General features: G+C 37.9%; 1 protein-coding gene and 1 pseudogene across 1 annotated transcript; both read right to left on the bottom strand.

Moving 5' to 3' along the window:
• Positions 1-255: 255 nt before the first annotated feature.
• On the bottom strand, positions 256-3,696 carry LOC129376459 (gastrula zinc finger protein XlCGF8.2DB-like). The gene is made up of 2 exons (XM_055056086.1): positions 3,018-3,696; positions 256-1,190 (listed from the first exon to the last, which is right to left on the bottom strand). The coding sequence occupies exons 1-2, from the start codon at positions 3,091-3,093 to the stop codon at positions 256-258; spliced, it is 1,011 nt and encodes a 336-aa protein (XP_054912061.1). The 5' UTR covers positions 3,094-3,696.
• Positions 3,697-5,133: 1,437 nt separating this feature from the next.
• Positions 5,134-10,800, bottom strand: LOC129376458 (gastrula zinc finger protein XlCGF8.2DB-like; annotated as a pseudogene).
• Between the last annotated feature and the right edge of the window lie 10,164 nt (positions 10,801-20,964).

The following is a 20,964-nucleotide window of genomic DNA, read 5'->3' as shown; positions in this document are numbered from 1 at the left end:
TACGAGAGAAACATCTTCCACATGTCCCACAGGAGAAAGGCTTCTCACCCATATGAGTTCTCATGTGAGCAGTTAAAATCAATTTACGAGTGAAACTTCTTCCACATGTCCCACATGAGAAAGAAGTTTTGCCTGTATGAGACTTCATGTGAGAAGTTAAACGATGTCTTCCAGCAAAACTTTTTCCACAGGTCCCGCATGAGAAAGGCTTCTCGCCTGTGTGAGTTCTCATGTGATTAACTAAGTCAGATTTATTCAAGCAATTTCTTCCACAGGTGCCACAAGACAAAGTCTTCTCACCCGTGTGACTCTCATGTGAACACTTAAACTGTTTTTATGAGAGAAACATTTTCCACAGGTCTCACATGAGAATGGCTTCTCACCTGTGTGAACTCTTACGTGACTAACCAAATCAGGTTTCCTCCGGAAACTTTTTCCACAGGTTCCACATGAGAAAGGCTTCTCACCTGTATGAATAGTCATGTGATCAAGTAATTGAGATTTACATGCAAAATGTTTTCCACAGGCTGTGCATGTGTAAGGTTTCTCACCAGAGTGAATTCTCATGTGTCTGCTTAAAGTACCATTTAGATGGAAACTTTTTCCACAAGCAGCACATGTGAACGGTTTTTCACCTGTATGAATTCTCATGTGATCAATTAAACGACTCTTGTAACGGTATCTTTTTCCACAAGTCAAACATATGAAAGGTTTCTTAGCCGTGTGAGTTGTCATGTGTGTCATGAAGGAACTGTTTTCAGAAAAGGTTTTGTCACAAATTTCACAAGAATATAGTTCTTGGTTTGGCTGAGCTTTCTTGTGCATTTTCTCATTTTCCTGCTTCAGCACAAGCTTCTCTTCATCTTTGAGCTGCAGAGGTTCTGGTTCCTCTTGCTCCTGTTTTATCTGCAAAGGTTCTGGTTCCTCTTGTTCCCATTTCATCTGCAAAGGTTCTGGTTCCTCTTGTTCCAGTTTCATCTGCAGAGGTTCTGGTTCTCTGTGTTCTTGTTTCATCTGCAGAGGTTCTGGTTCCTTTTGTTCCCATTTCATCTGCACAGGTTCTGGTTCCTTTTGTTCCCATTTCATCTGCACAGGTTCTGGTTCCTCTTGATTTAAAGTGGAGTTTTCCTCCTGGTTGCTGGGCCCATTGAGAACCCCCTCCTCTTTACATGTCCACTGTTGTGGGAGATCTGGACAAAAAGACAAAAAAAAATCCCAAAACAAAACATAAAAGCTTTTAAATGTGAGTCAAATACAGAACCATTCACTTTTATGTATTGATGTATTTAAACAGGACTTTTTAAGGTTTTTCTAAAATAACAAACTCAACAAATGTACATCTTCTGACCAGAAACGGAACGAGATTTGAGTCAACATTATATCATGGACTTCTGGGTGAACAAGCAAGTGATGATAAGTTTTTTTTCTAGTAGCTGAGACAAATTTCCCAAAAAGCCTTTTTCCTCGATGTAGAACTATATGGTTGCTGTCCTTCAATAGAACCAGCTCCCTCTTCTACATCACTCCATATCTTATTCCTCCAAAACTGCAGACACGCTGCTTTGCGAAAGTATTTGGCCCCCTTGAACTTTTCAACCTTTTATCGCTTGTCAGGCTTCAGAAATAAAGATCTAAAATTTGTATTACTTTGTGAAAAATCAAGTGGAAAACAATCTTGAAGTGGAATTTATTTATTGAATATTTTAAACTTTTTTAATTAATGAAAAACTGCAAAGTGGGCTGTCCAATATTATTCTGTCCCTTAACTTTCAGTGCAAACTGAGTCCAGAAGTTCAGTGAGGATCTCTGAATGGTCCAATGTTGTCCTAAATGACTGATGATGAATGGAATTCGCCTGTGTGTATTCAAGTCCCTGTCTAATAAATGATAATAAATAATCTGGGGCCTGGCTTTTCCCCAGATTATTCAGTCTAACAGTCGTTCGACGACCTGTTCTACAGATTTGAGTACGACAACAAATACCAAAATAAAAATAGTCCTTCAGCGAATGTGTGTGCTCCCATTAAAAAAAATTGAACCCTGCTGTAGTTTACCAGTAATAAAACAGAGGTGCCAACATTTTGAAATATGCAGTTCGGCCAGCCGGACAGAGAATCTGTAAGACCTTAACTCCTCTTAAACATTTGCTTGGTGCAAAGGTCATATTCTGTGACCTTTGTACATTGTGACTGTAGGGGGCGCTGTTGCAGATTTACTAACCCACTTAATGGGACCACTCTAAAGTAAAAATTTTAACCAAATAATTTCTGCTAACTCTCTCCTTCCTAAGTGACTGAGTATTATGACGTTACTTTTTATTATTTGGAGGAATAATAAAACAATGTTGTCGTTGGTTTTCACAATTATTCAAGAAAAGAAGAAAATAATTAGCTTTTAATTAATTTAACAGCACTTATAGCAAAGCTGTTTTATTCACAAATGTAAATTCAATAGAAACATGGCTTGTTTAGAGACTTTTAAAATTGACCTAAAAACTACTTTCAGCTACTCTTTCATTCAAAAGCACAGTAAGGCAATTAATATAATAATACAACTATTGTAATGTTGACCAATGTTAAATATAGTGCAGTAAAATACTCATCTGTGCTCTGGAGATACTGGTGTGATTGTCCTGAATGGTTAGTAGCTATTTCTTACGTACTTTTATTCTATTTGTTTGTTTGTTTTATTTTTTATGCAAGTTGGACTTTGAGTCTGTTATAAAATGTATCTCATGCACTCAGTGTATTGCCTAACTTCCATTCATGTACATGATGCTGCAATAGCTCTCTGGCTAATGATGGTATCAGCAAAAATGTTGTTTTTGTACATCTAGTGTTGTTTTAAAAAAGAAGAAGTCATAATCCAGGTCACAGTTGATCAAATTAGCTGAATGTTTTCAGACGGAGCGGATTTGGTTTGGTGTAATACTCCTTTAATAGCTTTACGAATTCAGCGCAGCCACAAAGAGTTTTATTCAACCTGGATCATCAGTAAACCGTGGAGCTGTTTCGTACCTATCCGGTGCAAGATGATCTTGGGTATCCGGGTAAAATCCATCAGTCTGCGCTGATCGTCCATCTCTTCCTCCATCTTAACGTTGATTTCTTTCCACTCTGTGAATGTTTCTTCAGCAGGAGTTTCCTGCTGCTTGATAAACTCTCTGAGGCTGAACTGAAGACATTTTTACTGAAAACACGGAAATATTTAACTAAAACGCCAAATTTGTCTTCAGACAACCGTCTCACAAAAGAAAAGCTAATGCTATCCCGTATGCTCTGTTTTTATCTTTCGTGTGTTTCACTCTGGCTGTACTGAAGAAACACTAAACGACTTTTAGTTCCGCTTTGAGCCTCCTCTTTTAATATACTGTTTTATTAAATAAATGAGTGCTCTTGAGAGGTCAATTGTTAGCGTAATTTTAGAAAATAGTTTATTTTATTGGTTTGTATAGTTTTGCTTCCACAGCAAAGTTACGTTCATCCTATCGGAAATTAGTCAGAGTTTAGATTAGAATGGACAGTTCTATAATTTAAGGTTTTGATGATCTTTATAAGCCAGAAATGTTGGTTTGTGATAACTTTGTGTCAACTTGAGACCAACAATAAGTATCGAGTGTGTAGTTAGAACAGACTAGATTGAAAACACTGATCATGAATTTTTGCAATAATTAATAAAGTGCTGCTCGAGTGAAAATCATTTATGTCTGTAAGGGTGATAGTTCATCAGAATAAACTCCTTTTATCCATTTATTTTTTTTTTGTTTCACTAACTCAGTGTATAGAAAATAATTACGCACAGACTAATGTTTAAGCTTTTTCAGTTAATTATGACCTTTTATTCTTTTTCTTAGTTGTTTTGAATGAAAGCTTTATTTATTAAAGTTTTCTTTTAATATCAAAAAATGTACGACAGCCTGGCGATCTGTCCAGGGTTTAACCCGCCTCTCGCCCGAAATGTCTCGCTGGAGGCTGGCACTCCTCCCGACCCCATTAGGGAGAGAGGGGTGTAAGAAAATGGATGGATGGATGTTGAATAAAAAACATTTTATATCAGAAATGTGGCCTGACACAGTAGCACCTACATGCTGCCACCTACTGACCAGAACCTGATACTACACCTACTTTGTAGGTTTGTTTTTTGCAGGATGAAAAAAACAAAAGTTGCATAAGTATTTTACTGTAAAGTATTTTCACACTTAGTTTGCAGCCTTAAGTGTGAAAATAAACCTCAGTCAAGTTTGAAAACAAAATATGTGAATAGGTTTATGTCTGGTTGAACGATGTGTGTGCCCGGTTGATTCTTTTTTGGCAGGGATTTTATTGTAATCCATAGGGAGCCCGAAAAATCTTTGGGAACCTCTGGATTAGTTGTACTTAAGTTTTGTGTTTAATCTTATTTAGGTTAATTCTTTGTTAAATTATGGCTAATAAGTTCTTTTCTCTTTAATTTGTATAAGTATAGACTCAGTCTGTTAAGTACTCAGTAGAAAGAATATTGACTTTTTTAAAATGTGTGCAATGCGAAGGAGGAAGAGATGGACTATTAGTTTCAAACTGAAGGTTTTATTCCAGTCTCTGATTCCAGCCAAATCATTTACAGTTTCCATGAACATCTGAAGCAGAATTCAGAGAGGGAGGAGTTGTAATTGTATAAATCTAGTCTGTCCCACAGTCTTTCTACTAAACAGAAAATAAGAAAAAGGCCATGATTATGATAATTCATTTTCTAAAATTATACAGTTTCAATCTAAAATTCAATCCATATCATCAATACATTTTCTAAGCAGGAAAATCATTAATACCATGTCAAAGAAATGCATCCATTTCTCCAAATCATTGAAATAAATAAAAAAAAATAAGTACAAAGGATAAAATCACTATAAATATTTCACAATTTTAGAAGTGTAAATCTGAAAGCATTCAAACTCATTGTTTCTTTGGAGACAACCTCTCCCTTAGTCTCATTAAATAAAATGGAAATATAAAACTGCCAGAATAAAGTGAATTTTAAAGAATTTAATCTAAATATCCAATTTAAAATGCTTCATAAGCAAAACCTGATACATTTAAAAATTTTAGTTGGTTGCAATTACTCCACTTCAAAACAGCAACTTACTGAGAATCTTGAGGTTCACATTGTGGCATCAAACCTGTGAGAGTTCTCATGTGAACAGTTACATTTGTTTTGAGTGAACCTTTTCTATTGAATCTACAAAAGAAAGACTTCTAACCCGTGTGAATCTTCACGTGATTACGTAAACCGGTTCTATTCACATAACATTTTCCACAGACCTCGCATGAGAATGGTTTCTCGCCTGTGTGTGATCTTATGTGAACAATTAAAGTCTGTTCATGAGCGAAATTTTTTCCACAGGACCCACACAAAACGGTTTCTTACCTGTATGAATTCTCAAGTGGGTAGTTTAAGGTATCCTTATGAGTAAACATCTTTCCACAGATCTCACATGAGAATGGTTTCTCACCTGTGTGAGTTCTCATGTGAACAGTTAAACATTGTTTTCGAGTGAAACTTTTTCCACAAGTCCACATGAGAATGGCTCCTCACCTGTGTGATTTCTCATGTGAAAAGTTAAGGCATTCTTATAAGAGAAGATTTTTCCACAGGTCCCACACAAGAAAGGCTTCTCACCCGTGTGAAATCTCATGTGAACAGTTAAACTTTCTTTTCGAATGAAGTTTTTTCCACAAGTCCCACATGAGAAAGGTTTCTCACCGTGTGAATTCTGATGTGATTAACTAACTGAGGTTTCCTCCGGAAGCATTTTCCACAGATCTCACATAAGAAAGACCTCTCACCCGTGTGAATTCTGATGTGATTATGTAAATGACATTTAAACACAAAACTTTTTCCACAGGTTGTGCAGGTGTAAGGTTTCTCACCTGAGTGAATTCTCTTGTGTCTGTTTAAAGAGTTGTTCAGACGGAAACTTTTTCCACAAGCTGGACAAGTGAACGGTTTTTCACCTGTATGAATTCTCATGTGAGCAATTAAACGACTCTTGTGAGGGTAAAGTTTTCCACAGGTGGAACATGTCAAAAGTTTCTTAGCCGTGTGACTTTTCATGTGATTCATGAAGGAATTATTTGAGAAAAGTTTCATCACAAATTTGACAAGAATATAGATTTTGGTCTGGCTGAGCTTTCATGTGCGTTTCTTGTTCTGAAGTCTCTGTTGAGTTTTTCTGCTGTTTGTTTCAAAATGTCATCAATTTCCTGTTTCATCACAAGATGCTCTTCATCCTGACTAATGCAAAGTTGCTCCTCTTCCTCTTTGATCTGCCAAGGTTCTGGTTCCTCTTGTTCCAGTTTCATCTGCAGAGGTTCTGGTTCTGGTTCCTCTTGTTCCAGTTTCATCTGCAGAGGTTCTGGTTCCTCTTGATCCAGTTTCATCTGCAGAGGTTCTGGTTCTGGTTCCTCTTGTTCCAATTTTATCTGCAGAGGTTCTAGTTCCTCTTGTTCCAGTTTTATCTGCAGAGATTCTGGATGATCTTGATCTGAAGTGAAGTTTCTCTCCGTGTTTCTTATCTCATTAAGATCCTCCTCCTCTTTGCACACACTGCCTTGTGGGAAATCTGGAAAAAAAAGTCAAAATGTGAGGTCACACAATGAACTCTTCAGTTTAATTAAAAACTAAAATGAAAATATTCTTCATCAGGGGGCGTGCTGTGGTAGCGCAACCCACGATTGGAGGCCTTCAATCCTCCACACGGCCGTCAGGGGTTTGATTTCCGGACCCGACGATATTTGCCGCATGTCTTTCCTTACTACATTCCTGTCAGCCTTCTTTCTTATAAGGGACACTAGAGCCCACAGAAACCCCCAGGAGGGGAAAATGTATATATATCAATCAGCAAACATTACAAAATGAAATCTCTTCCATCGTCTTTCAGAGAGATTGTTATTTACCTTATTAGAATAAACAAATGTCTGCATGTGGTTAATAATTTTACCAGCAATTAAACTTAATGCCGTCAAATGTGCCAACATTTGGAAATATGCAGTCTGGCTAGCTGACGTTAACTCCCTTCAAGATTCGCTTCTCGCCAACAGGGACGTTACACCATATTCTGTGACCACTGCACATTGTGACTGTAGGAGGCGCTGTTGCAGGTTTACATCATTCTTTGCTATTCTTATGGACAGAATATGATGGCACTTATCAAATAATGGTCCCACACTGTAACTTACAGTAAAATACTAAATATTTAAACTGAACCATCTCTATTAACTCTGCTTGCTAAGTCAATATCTGACCATTAGTATTATGACATTTCTTTTTAGTTAAATTAAACGGCCCTTTAAATAGCTTTACATAGTGTTATAGTCAAGACCATCTAAGCAGAGACCAAGACCAGCCGCCACATGACTATAAAATGTGAAATATTAGCAAAAGTGCTAATAAAATTGGTCTGAAAGATCCACATTCCCATAAAAACAAATCAATTTAACCAATATTATCAATTCAAACTCTTTGTTCTACTTTGCTCTGTGCTACAATCCATGGAAGTCTCATGCCAACCCTAAAAGTTAACGCCCTGGGCGGTTGCCCATATTGCTCATATCAGAAACCACCACTGTCTGCACTATTAAACATAGCAATTAAGGCAATGCACTAGTGGTAAACAACGCTCCATCAAGAACACAGACCAAGGAGCAACAAGCAGAAATAACCAAACACTGTGACAGTTCTCACTTTTTCTCCTGCTGCATGAAGCCAGGCAGCACAGAACTATCACAGAGCAATGAGCATGCTCTGTGTGCTCTGGTTTTATTGATTCACCAATTAAATTAATATCAATGTATACAATCAATTAAAATAATGACAGCTACTGCAGCTGTTTCGTACCTATCCGGTGCAAGATGATCTTGGGTATCCGGGTAAAATCCATCAGTCTGCGCTGATCGTCCATCTCTTCCTCCATCTTAACGTTGATTTCTTTCCACTCTGTGAATGTTTCTTCAGCAGGAGTTTCCTGCTGCTTGATAAACTCTCTGAGGCTGAACTGAAGACATTTTCACTGAAAACACGGAAACATTTAACTAAACTGCAAAACAGTCTTTAAGAGGAAAAGTAAAGCCAGACATTTGCTCTGTTTTTATTTTTCACGTGTTTCACTGTTGCTGTGCTGAAGAAACTGGAAGTGATTATTAGTTTGGCTTTAAATTTTCTGCTGAGTCTCTTCTTTTAAAGTCCTGGAGGGCTGATGCCCTGAAACCTTTAGCTGAGCCTCTGCTGCACCACCTGAATAGAGTAATTAGGTCATTAAGGCTCTGCAGATCTGATCCACAAGGAGGAGGTAATTATGGTGATTTCATTGCAGTGTTTTGTACCTGTGGCTCATCTAAACACTGCAGGTCACCTTGAGGACTGGAGTTTGACTCCTGTGGTTTAGTTACAATAGATCAGTCTGGAGAAAACACTGATGATGTTTTGTTGTTCTTGCAATAACTTATAAAGTCCTGATTCAGTGAAAGTCACATATATATTTTCTATTTTTATAAAGATATTTCAGATAAGTATGAAGTTAACCAGGATGCTTTTATTGTTCTGTTGGTTTAAATTTAAAGCCTTTAGTTAATATTTAGAGTAGATTTATTAACCTCCCTAATTTTACTTTAATAAATTGCTGCACTTTTAGCTGCTGTTCAATCTGCCAGGTTTCTGCAACCTGGATATCTGGAGACTCAAGAGGCTCTTTGGCTCATTTATTATATCAAACTATAAAATATTGATCTGTCGTTTTGTTTCATTCTTTTTTAAGTGTCGTCATGAAACGATCACATTGGCCCTTGTGGTAAATTTGGCCTCTAAACCAACTCCTTATTGGTATCAATATTTTCAGAAATTCTCTTTAAAATACCAGAATATTCACATAACTGTTATACTTTTGTCAGTGTGAGGAGACACTGAATATTGAATTAGGTGTTATGATCAGTTACTCAGTAATTCACCAAATACTTCAAAAGAAAATACAGAGGAAGAACATTGTTCCAGCAGGAATATTAAATAAATAGAATGATAAACCCTGACCTTTACTATTATATAAGATCAAAATATAGTTTATGTTCCATGACTCCTTCACTTCTAACTCACCAGTTTAAGTACTGAAGGTTGTTTAAAATGATTAATTGTACTTGCTTTGAATTTTAAAGTTTTGATTATTTAGGTTCATTCTTTGTTAAATTATGGCTCATTTTGTTTTATCTCTTATTAGTATAAATATAGAACTCAGTCTGTTAAGTGTTGAATGAAAAGAATATCGACTTTATTAGAATGTATGCAACGTTGAGGAAGAGATGATCTCTGTGGACTGCTGCTGTTTATGTATATGAAGGTTTTCCTGATTTACTTTTTGTTTTAAACAGGTTTTATTCCAGCCTCTATAATTATGTAAATCTAGTCTTTCACACAGTTTTCTACTAAACAGGAAAAAAGAAAAAGGTCATCATTATAATAGTTTATTTTCTAAAATTATATAAAAAGTTTCAATCTGAAATTCAATTTATATCATCAATACATTTTCTAAGCAGGAAAATTATAAAACCATGTCAAAGAATGCATCCATTTCTCCAAATCATTGAAATAAAATAAATGAGTACAAAGAATAAAAACACAATAAAGTTTCCAACATTTTAGAAGTCTAACTCTCAAAGTATTTAAAGTCATCGTTTCTTTAGAGACAATCTCTCCCTCAGTCTGATTAAATAAAATAGAAATATAAAACTGCCAGAATAAAATCCAAGTTTGTTGCAATTACTCCACTTCCAAACAGCAACTTACTGAGAATCTTGAGGTTCACATTGTGCCATCAAACCTGTGCGAGTTCTCATGTGAACAGTTACATTTGTTTTGAGTGAACCTTTTTCTACTGAATCTACAATAAAAGCTTCCAACCCGTGTGAATCTTCATGTGATGACTTAAACTGGATCTATACACAAAACATTTTCCTCGCTTTTCACTAAGGGTGCAGACATGACATGGTGAGCTGGTCTAATAGTCAACCTCACAGCGGAGAACAGAACAGTGGCTGAGGTCAATAACGTTGAGGAATCAGATCAGCTTCACATGCATGTATCTGCTGCTCACCCATGTCCCAAAATTAAGGAAATCAACATTTATTAATCAGCCAGCTGATAAATCAATGCACAGCTACTTCTCACCAGTGTGAATTCTGTTGTGAGAAGTTAAGTACTGTTTTCGAGTGAAACGTTTTCCACAGATCCCACATGAGAAAGGTTTCTCACCTGAGTGAATTTTGTTGTGAGAAATTAAGTGCTGTTTTTGAGTGAAACTTTTTCCACAAATCCCACATGAGAAAGGTTTCTCACCTGTGTGAGATCTCATGTGAACAGTTAAACTTTTTTTATGAGGGAAACATTTTCCACAGGCCTCACATGAGAATGGCTTCTCACCAGTGTGAATTCTGATGTGAGAAGTTAATCTATGTTTGTGAGTGAAACCTTTTCCACAAATCCCACATGAGAAAGGCTTCTCACCTGTGTGAATTCTGTTGTGAGAAGTTAAGTTGTGTTTTTTTGAGTGAACTTTTTCCACAAATCCCACATGAGAAAGGTTTCTCACCTGTGTGAATTCTGTTGTGAGAAGTTAAGTTCTGTTTTTGAGTGAAACTTTTTCCACAAATCCCACATGAGAAAGGTTTTCTCACCCGTGTGAATTCTGATGTGATTAACTAACTTATGTTTCCTCCGGAAACTTTTTCCACAAGTCTCACAGGAGAAAGGTTTCTCACCTCTATGAATCGTCATATGAGCAAGTAAATGAGATTTAAACAAAAAACTTTTCCCACAGGTTGTGCAGGTGTAAGGTTTCTCACCCGAGTGAATTCTCTTGTGTCTTTTAAAGAGTCGTTTAGACGGAAACCTTTTCCACAATCTGGACAAGTGAACGGTTTTCACCTGTATAAATTCTCATGTGATCCTTTAAACGACTCTCTTTAGGGTAAATTTTTCCACAGGTGGAACATTTGAAATGTTTCTTAGCCGTATGAGTTTTCTTGTGATTCATCAAGGAACTATTTCGAGAAAAGGTTTTATCACAAATTTGACAAGAATATAGATTTTGGTCTGGTTGAGCTTTCATGTGCGTTTCTTGTTCTGAAGTCTCTGTTGAGTTTTTCTGCTGTTGTTCAAAATGTCATCAGTTTCCTGTTTCATCACAAGATGCTCTTCATCCTGACTGATGGAAAGTTGCTCCTCTTCCTCTTTGATCTGCAGAAGTTCTGGTTCTTTTTGGTCCAGTTTCATCTGCAGAGATTCTGGTTCCTCTTGTTCCTGTTTCATCTGCAGAGGTTCTGGTTCCTCTTGATCCAGTTTCATCTGCAGAGGTTCTGGTTCCTCTTGTTCCAGTTTCATCTGCAGAGGTTCTGGTTCCTCTTGTTCCAGTTTCATCTGCAGAGGTTCTGGTTCCTCTTGTTCCAGTTTCATCTGCAGAGGTTCTGGTTCCTCTTGATCCAGTTTCATCTGCAGAAGTTCTGGTTCCTCTTGTTCCTGTTTCATCTGCAGAGGTTCTGGTTCCTCTTGTTCCTGTTTCATCTGCAAAAGTTCTGGTTTCTCTTGATCCATTCATCTGCAGAGGTTCTGGTTCCTCTTGTTCCAGTTTTATCTGCAGAGGTTCTGGTTCCTCTTGTTCACGTTTCATCTGCAGAGGTTCTGGTTCCTCTTGTTCTCGTTTTATCTGCAGAGGTTCTGGTTCCTCTTGATCCAGTTTTATCTGCAGAGGTTCTGGTTCCTCTTGTTCCTGTTTTATCTGCAGAGGTTCTGGTTCCTCTTGATCCAGTTTTCATCTGCAGAAGTTCTGGTTCCTCTTGATCCAGTTTCATCTGCAGAAGTTCTGGTTCCTCTTGTTCCAGTTTTATCTGCAGAGGTTCTGGATGATCTTGATCTGAAGTGAAGTTTCTCTCTGGGTTTCTGAGCTCATTTAGATCCTCCTCCTCTTTGCACACACTGCATTGTGGGAGATCTGGAAAAAAAAAGTCAAAATGTGAGGTCACACAATGAACTCTTCAGTTTAACTAAAACTAAAATGAAAATGTTCTTCATCAGGGGGCGTGCTGTAGTAGCACAACCCACGATTGGAGGCCTTCAATCCTCCACACGGCCGTCACGGGTTTGATTTCCGGACCCGACGATATTTGCAGCATGTCTTTCCTTACTACATTCCTGTCAGCCTTCTTTCTTATAAGGGACACTAGAGCCCACAGAAACCCCCAGGAGGGGAAATGTAAAGATATTCTCAGCAAACATTATAAAATGAAATCTCTTCCATCGTCTTTCAGAGAGATTGTTATTTACCTTATTTAGAATAAACAATGTCTGCATGTGGTTAATAATTTTACCAGGAATTAAACTTTAGTGCCGTCAAATGTGCCAACATTTGGAAATATGCAGTCTGGGCTAGCTGACGTTAACTCCCCTTCAAGATTCGCTTCTCGCCAACAGGGACGTTACACCATATTCTGTGACCACTGCACATTGTGACTGTAGGAGGCGCTGTTGCAGGTTTACATCATACTTTGCTATTCTTATGGACACAGAATGTGATGGCTTATCAAATAATGGTCCCACACTGTAACTTACAGTAAAGTACTAAATATTTAAACTGAACCGTCTCTATTAACTCTGCTTGCTAAGTCAATATCTGACCATTAGTCTTATGACATTTCTTTTTTAGTTAAATGAAACGGCCCTTTAAATAGCTTTACATAGTGTTATAGTCAAGACCATCTAAGCAGAGACCACCCAGCCGCCACATGACAATAAAATGTGAAATATTAGCAAAAGTGCTAATAAAATTGGTCTGAAAGATCCACATTCCGATAAAAACAAATCAATTTAACCAATATTATCAATTCAAACTCTTTGTTCTACTTTGCTCTGTGCTACAATCCATGGAAGTCTCATGCCAACCCTAAAAGTTAACGCCCTGGGCGGTTGCCCATATTGCTCATATCAGAAACCACCACTGTCTGCACTATTAAACATAGCAATTAAGGCAATGCACTAGTGGTAAACAACGCTCCATCATGAACACAGACCAAGGAGCAACAAGCAGAAATAACCAAACACTGTGACAGTTCTCACTTTTTCTCCTGCTGCATGAAGCCAGGCAGCACAGAACTATCACAGAGCAATGAGCATGCTCTGTGTGCTCTGGTTTTATTGATTCACCAATTAAATTAATATCAATGATACAATCAATTAAAATAATGACAGCTACTGCAGCTGTTTCGTACCTATCCGCTGCAAGATGATCTTGGGTATCCGGGTAAAATCCATCAGTCTGCGCTGATCGTCCATCTCTTCCTCCATCTTAACGTTGATTTCTTTCCACTCTGTGAATGTTTCTTCAGCAGGAGTTTCCTGCTGCTTGATAAACTCTCTGAGGCTGAACTGAAGACATTTTTACATTAAACACAGAAATATTTAACTAAACTGCAAAACAGTCTTCAAGAGGAAAAGTAAAGCCAGACATTTGCTCTGTTTTTATGTTTCACGTGTTTCACTGTTGCTGTGCTGAAGAAACTGGAAGTGATTATTAGTTTGGCTTTAAATTTTCTGCTGAGTCTCTTCTTTTAAAGTCCTGGAGGGCTGATGCCCTGAAACCTTTAGCTGAGCCTCTGCTGCACCACCTGAATAGAGTAATTAGGTCATTAAGGCTCTGCAGATCTGATCCACACAAGGAGGAGGTAATTATGGTGATTTCATTGCAGTGTTTTGTACCTGTGGCTCATCTAAACACTGCAGGTCACCTTGAGGACTGGAGTTTGACTCCTGTGGTTTAGTTACAATAGATCAGTCTGGAGAAAACACTGATGATGTTTTGTTGTTCTTGCAATAACTTATAAAGTCCTGATTCAGTGAAAGTCACATATATATTTTCTATTTTTATAAAGATATTTCAGATAAGTATGAAGTTAACCAGGATGCTTTTATTGTTCTGTTGGTTTAAATTTAAAGCCTTTAGTTAATATTTAGAGGTAGATTTATTTAACCTCCCTAATTTTACTTTAATAAATTGCTGCACTTTTAGCTCCTGTTCAATCTGCCAGGTTTCTGCAACCTGGATCTCTGGAGACTCAAGAGGCTCTTTGGCTCATTTATTATATCAAACTATAAAATATTGATCTGTTGTTTTGTTTCATTCTTTTTTAAGTGTCATCATGAAACCGATCACATTGGCCCTTGTGGTAAATTTGGCCTCTAAACCAAACTCCTTATTGGTATCAATATTTTCAGAAATTCTCTTTAAAATACCAGAATATTCACATAACTGTTATACTTTTGTCAGTCTGAGGAGACACTGAATATTGAATCAGGTGTTATGATCAGTTACTCAGTAATTCACCAAATACTTCAAAAGAAAATACAGAGGAAGAACATTGTTCCAGCAGGAATATTAAATAAATAGAATGATAAACCCTGACCTTTACTATTATATAAGATCAAAATATAGTTTATGTTCCATGACTCCTTCACTTCTAACTCACCAGTTTAAGTACTGAAGGTTGTTTAAAATGATTAATTGTACTTGCTTTGAATTTTAAAGTTTTGATTATTTAGGTTCATTCTTTGTTAAATTATGGCTCTTTTGTTTTATCTCTTATTAGTATAAATATAGAACTCAGTCTGTTAAGTTGAATGAAAAGAATATCGACTTTATTAGAATGTATGCAACGTTGAGGAAGAGATGATCTCTGTGGACTGCTGCTGTTTATGTATATGAAGGTTTTCCTGATTTACTTTTGTTTTAAACAGGTTTTATTCCAGCCTCTATAATTATGTAAATCTAGTCTTTCACACAGTTTTCTACTAAACAGGAAAAAAGAAAAAGATCAGCATTATAATAGTTTATTTTCTAAAATTATATAAATAGTTTCAATCTGAAATTCAATTTATATCATCAATACATTTTCTAAGCAGGAAAATTAAAACCATGTCAAAGAAATGCATCCATTTCTCCAAATCATTGAAATAAAATAAATTAGTACAAAGAATAAAAACACAATAAAGTTTCCAACATTTTAGAAGTCTAACTCTCAAAGCATTTAAAGTCATCGTTTCTTTAGAGACAATCTCTCCCTCAGTCTGATTAAATAATATAGAAATATAAAACTGCCAGAATAAATCCAAGTCGGTTGCAATTACTCCACTTCCAATCAGCAACTTACTGAGAATCTTGAGGTTCACATTGTGCCATCAAACCTGTGCAAGTTCTCATGTGAACAGTTACATTTGTTTTGAGTGAACCTTTTTCTACTGAATCTACAAAATAAAAGCTTCCAACCCGTGTGAATCTTCATGTGATGACTTAAACTGGATCTATACACAAAACATTTTCCTCACTTTTCACTAAGGCAGACATGACATGGTGAGCTGGTCTAATAGTCAAACCTCACAGCGGAGAACAGAACAGTGGCTGAGGTCAATAACGTTGAGGAATCAGATCAGCTTCACATGCACGTATCTGCTGCTCACCAATGTCCCAAAATTAAGGAAATCAACATTTATGAATCAGCGAGCTGATAAATCAATGCACAGCTACTTCTCACCAGTGTGAATTCTGTTGTGAGATGTTAAGTGCTGTTTTTGACTGAAACTTTTTTCACAAATCCCACATGAGAAAGGCTTCTCACCAGTGTGAATTCTCCTGTGACGTTCTAAACTTTTTTTATAAGGGAAACTTTTCCCACAAATCACACATGAGAAAGGCTTCTCACCTGTGTGAGATCTCATGTGATTTCGTAAATCAGACCTAAAAGCAAAACTTTTCCCACAGGTAGCACATGAGAAAGGCTTCTAACCCTGTGTGAGTTCTCATGTGAGAATTTAAACTTTTTCATAAGGGAAACAATTCCCACAAGTTCCACATAAGAAAGGCTTCTCACCTGTATGAGTTACCATGTGAGCAGTTAAGCTGGTTTTATGACTGAAACTTTTTCCACAAATCTCGCATGAGAAAGGCTTCTCACCAGTGTGAATTCTCACATGAAGTTTTAAACTTTTTATAAGTGAAACATTTTCCACAGGCCCCACATGAGAAAGGTTTCTCACCTGTGTGAATTCTGTTGTGAAAAGTTAAGTTCTGTTTTTGAGTGAAACTTTTTCCACAAATCCCACATGAGAAGGTTTCTCACCTGTGAGATCTCATGTGTTGAACTAAATGAGATCTAGTCAAACAATTTCTTCCACAAGTGCCACAATTGAGAACCTTCTCACCCGTGTGACATCTCATGTGAACAGTTAAACTTTGCTTTCGAGTGAAACTTTTTCCACAGTTCTCACATGAGAAAGGTTTCTCACCCGTGTGAGATCTCATGTGATGAACTAATTGAGATCTAGTCAAACAATTTCTTCCACAAGTGCCACAATTGAGAACCTTCTCACCCGTGTGACATCTCATGTGAACAGTTAAACTTTGCTTTCGAGTGAAACTTTTCCCAGGTCTCACAGAGAAAGATTTCTCATCTGTATGAATCTCAATATGAGCAAGTAAATGAGATTTAAACAAAAAACTTTTCCCACAGGTTGTGCAGGTGTAAGGTTTCTCACCCGAGTGAATTCTCTTGTGTCTGTTTAAAGAGTCGTTTAGACGGAAACCTTTTCCACAAGCTGGACAAGTGAACGGTTTTTCACCTGTATGAATTCTCATGTGATCCTTTAAACGACTCTTGTAAGGGTAACGTTTTCCACAGGTGGAACATTTGAAATGTTTCTTAGCCGTGTGAGTTTTCTTGTGATTCATCAAGGAACTATTTCGAGAAAAGGTTTCATCACAAATTTTACAAGAATATAGATTGTCTGGTTGAGCTTTCATGTGCGTTTCTTGTTCTGAAGACTCTGTTGAGTTTTTCTGCTGTTTGTTCAAAATGTCATCAGTTTCCTGTTTCATCACAAGATGCTTTTCATCCTGACTGATGGAAAGTTGCTCCTCTTCCTCTTTGATCTGCAGAGGTTCTGGTTCCTCTTGTTCCTGTTTTATCTGCAGAGGTTCTGGTTCCTCTTGATCCCATTTTATCTGCAGAGGTTCTGGTTCCTCTTGTTCCCATTTCATCTTCAGAGGTTCTGGTTCTGGTTCCTCTTTTTCCAGTTTTATCTGCAGAGGTTCTGGATGATCTTGATCTGAAGTGAAGTTTCTCTCCGGATTTCTGAGCTCATTTAGATCCTCCTCCTCTTTGCACACACTGCATTGTGGGAGATCTGGACAAAAAAGTCAAAATATGAGGTCACACAATAAATTCTTCTCTTTAACAAAAATTAAAATGAAAATGTTCTTCATCAGGGTCGTGTTGTGGTAGCGCAACCCACGTTTGGAGGCCTTCAATCCTCCACACGGCCGTCACGGGTTTGATTCCCGGACCCGACGATATTTGTTGAATGTCTTTCCTTACTACATTCCTTTCAGCCTTTTTTGTATCTGTGTATCGTTTCACTATAAATGGTTCACTTATTGCATAAATTAAAATGCAAAAAATCTAAACAGAACAAGATCTTATGAAATAGGAGCGTATCGCTGCACACATTTAATGAGCACAAGCTGCCGGTCTGTGTATCGTTTCACTATAAATGGTTCACTATTTAGCGGCACTGAAGTGAAAGTGCTGAGCAAACCTTATCAGGGGGAAAGTGAGAGAAAACGGTGGATTGAATCCACCGTGAGAGTCAGATGTGAGGATTAAGGGGTAAACTGCTGGAGAAAAAGCAGCAGGATAAAGCAGAGCAGAATTTAAACATGGAAGAGACGCAGCCGGATCCGGTTTGAGACCAAAACAACGAGGTGCGCCGCCTCACTGACTGATATTGGAAATCAATGTGAGCCTTTAAACCAATCAGCAGCAGCAGATAAGTTATCCTGTTCAGGTCGATATTTATTACACCGATCCACTGAAACATGTAGATACACATTAGTGGTGTTTTACATCATTTCCTGATGTTTTGAAGCTGATTTTTTTAGACTCCACTGGTGTGAATAGGTTTACATGGACAACATGTAAACAACAATAACTCTTTAAAAAACTTGAATTCATATGAGCTTCAACATTTATTTTCAATTTGGGGTCAAAAGAGTATTTTTGAATTTGACTGATATTTTATCAGATGTTTTTGTGATTGATTGATGTATTTGTTATCATCAGGAGAAAGGTCAAAGGCAGAAGAGATAGATTATGATAAAAAAAAACACAAAAGATCTGAATAATTCATCAATAACAAAAAACATCAATCAATCTCAAAAACATCTGATAAAATATTAAACATTTGGAAATATCTATTGAACTCTGATCCTGAAATCTGGAATCAACTCCCTCTCTCATGGCAACTAAACAACAATATATTGCGATAGACTTGATCAGCATCAGTAAACAAAACATTAGATCCACACCTCAGGATGGTTTAGAGGAATCAATAAACCTATCAGTCATGCTTTTGGACTTTGGGAGGAAGCCGGAGTACCCGGAGAGAACCCACACAAGCAAGGGGAGAAACATGCAATATTCGTGCAAAAAGACTCGGCATGAAGCCCGGAGGTCAGCCGGAGAGTATCTGATGACCTGGCGACAAGGAGATTAGAATCTGATGGTCTGGGAACTCGAGGCCTCAAGTTCCCATGGCACCGCAGTCCTGCGGGCCCAAGCTCTCCTGCCAGCATCTTCTGCCATCAGCCCCTAAGTGTCAAGCTCCCTTGACACTGCAGTCCTTTCTAATTAGAATTCAACCCAGTACTTCGCAGTACCTGCTCGGTATGTGTGCAGAATAGAATTGGAGATCCCTCCGATCAGACGTGCCATTACTGACCGCTGCTCCTGTGGCTGGTCTGAAACCGACTGGCTGTCTTCGTGGGTTTCCTCTTCAGGTGGCTGCCGGTTCTGCTGTTCTACTCTGTCCCTCGTCTTTTTGGTCTGCTTTTCCTCTTCCGAGACATTTCCGACTTCTCAGCTTCAGGTCGGTGTTTTCCTGTTCATAGGCGGTGTTTATATTCTCCAAGGCGATGGTTTTCTGCTCCAGGGCCAAGCTTTTCAGCTGCAGGGCGGTGCTCATTTTCACCAAGGCAGCGCTTCTTTTCTCCAGAGCGAAGCTTTTCAGCTTCAGGCCGGTGTTTTCCTTCTCCAGAGAGATTTTAACCTCCTCCAAAGCGGTGTTTTTCTGCCCCAGGGTGGTGTTTTCTTGCTTGAAGGTGGTGTTATTTGTGCCAAGGCAGTGGTTTTCTGCTCCAGGGCACGTTTTTGCTGCTCCAAGGTATTGATTTTCTCATCCAAGAAGGTGCTTTTCTGCTCCAGAGCGGTGCTTTTCTGCTTCAAGGCGGTGTTTACCTTCTGCAGGGAAGTGTTTGCCTGCTCCAGCGCGGTACTTTCTTGCACCAGAGCGGTCTTTTCCTTCTCCATGGCGGTGTTCTTTAGCTCCAAGGCGATGCTTTTTTTCTCCAGAGTGCTCTTCATTTTCTCCAAGGCAGAGTTTTTCTCTCCAAAAAGCTCTCTTTTCGATCTCTAAGGCTGCGTTTTTCTGACCCATTGCAATATATTTTTTCTCCAGATCGTCATTCTCTTCTTCTCCAAGATGGTGTTTTGTGTCTGTAACGCTGTGTTTCTCTCCTCCAAGGCAGTCTTTTCGATCTTTAAGGCCGTATAATTCTCCTCCAAGGTGGCCTGTTTCTTCTCTAGATCGGCGATATCTTCCTTTAAAGTTTTATTTGCCTCCAACTGTTTTTTCAAGTCGTCGTCTTTCTGCCGAAGGAGAGCGTCTACTTCAAGCGCAGCTTTTTTCACGTTGAGAACTTGGATGTTCAGCTCCTCATTGGCTTTCAGCAGAGACTTTCGCTCAATGGACATCATGCTGACTTGTTTCAAAATGTCATTGAGCTGCTGCGTCTGTCTCGCTATGATCCGTTGCAATTCCTTGTCTTTGCAATCAGTAGACTTATTCATCTTACTGCTCTTATTCATTTTTAACTCTTTCTCTCAGGACAAATTTGAAAATCGATCAGAAAATGTACTAACTGTACTAACACGCGAATAATACAATCCTTGTGCTTTCTCTCCAACTGCTGCAATAGCTATGACCGTAGATTTCAGAAGTGATGCATTGTCTCTCCACAAAGGGTGCATCACTCTTTGTGACATCAAATTCTGTGATGTCACAAACTGATGTCACCACCTCAGAAGGACAACAAGAAAACTGCTGAAGTTTGAATAAAAACAAACTTTACGACTGAATGCAGCTCGGCTCGCTGATGCGATTCTGGAACGAACCGAACGTTAAAGATGGCGTCAAAGTGAGGACGGTTGAGAGCGGTTACCCAGACAAGGCAAGAGTAAAAAGAAACAGTCATTCATTGCAGGAAATGCAGCCGGACGAGACGGAGAAAAGTAAAAAACCAAGAGTTTAGATTGAAAAATAGAGAAAACAGGCGCAGTGAAAGAAAATCCCAGGTGAGGAGCCAGTAAGATGGTTTTTTAAACTGGACTCCAGCCGAGTACGAACAATCCGTTTGTATATTGGCTCTGTTGAAAAACTTTAACAATAAGAAATTGGTAAAAACTTTAACTTTTGGTATAATATGGTAAAAAGTACATATTTTATTTTGCCAATGTATAAATATTTATTTAACTTTCTAGAGTTTAAAATCAACACCTTCAATATCTGTAATTATTCTTGATTTGATTTAATTATAACGTTTGAATTAACATCTGTATGTATGTTCATGTTATTTGTTTGAAATAAAGTTAAAAAAACACTCTGGTTACCTAGCAACGAGTTCCGTTGAGCAACTGACAGTCGCAGTTTAAAGTTTCACCACTTTTCCTCATAACTGGTTAAAAATAAAAAAACAACGGCGCAGAGTGAAAACTGGATGAAAGAGGAAAGGATTCCCATATTTAACCTCCTCAGACCCCGCATCCTCATATGAGGACATTACATTTTGCTGTT

This window comes from Poeciliopsis prolifica, unplaced genomic scaffold, assembly GCF_027474105.1.
Source record: "Poeciliopsis prolifica strain line A6 unplaced genomic scaffold, Auburn_PproV2 SCAFFOLD044, whole genome shotgun sequence".
Lineage (NCBI taxonomy): Eukaryota > Metazoa > Chordata > Actinopteri > Cyprinodontiformes > Poeciliidae > Poeciliopsis > Poeciliopsis prolifica.
This window is presented reverse-complemented; position numbering and strand designations above follow the sequence as displayed.

Coding starts and splice junctions, on each gene's coding strand:
- LOC129376459 (XM_055056086.1), bottom strand. CDS start 3,093: ATGGAGGAAGAGATGGACGATCAGCGCAGACTGATGGATTTTACCCGG. Junction 1,191..3,017: donor GATCATCTTGCACCGGATAG/GTACGAAACAGC, acceptor CTTTTTGTCCAG/ATCTCCCACAACAGTGGACA.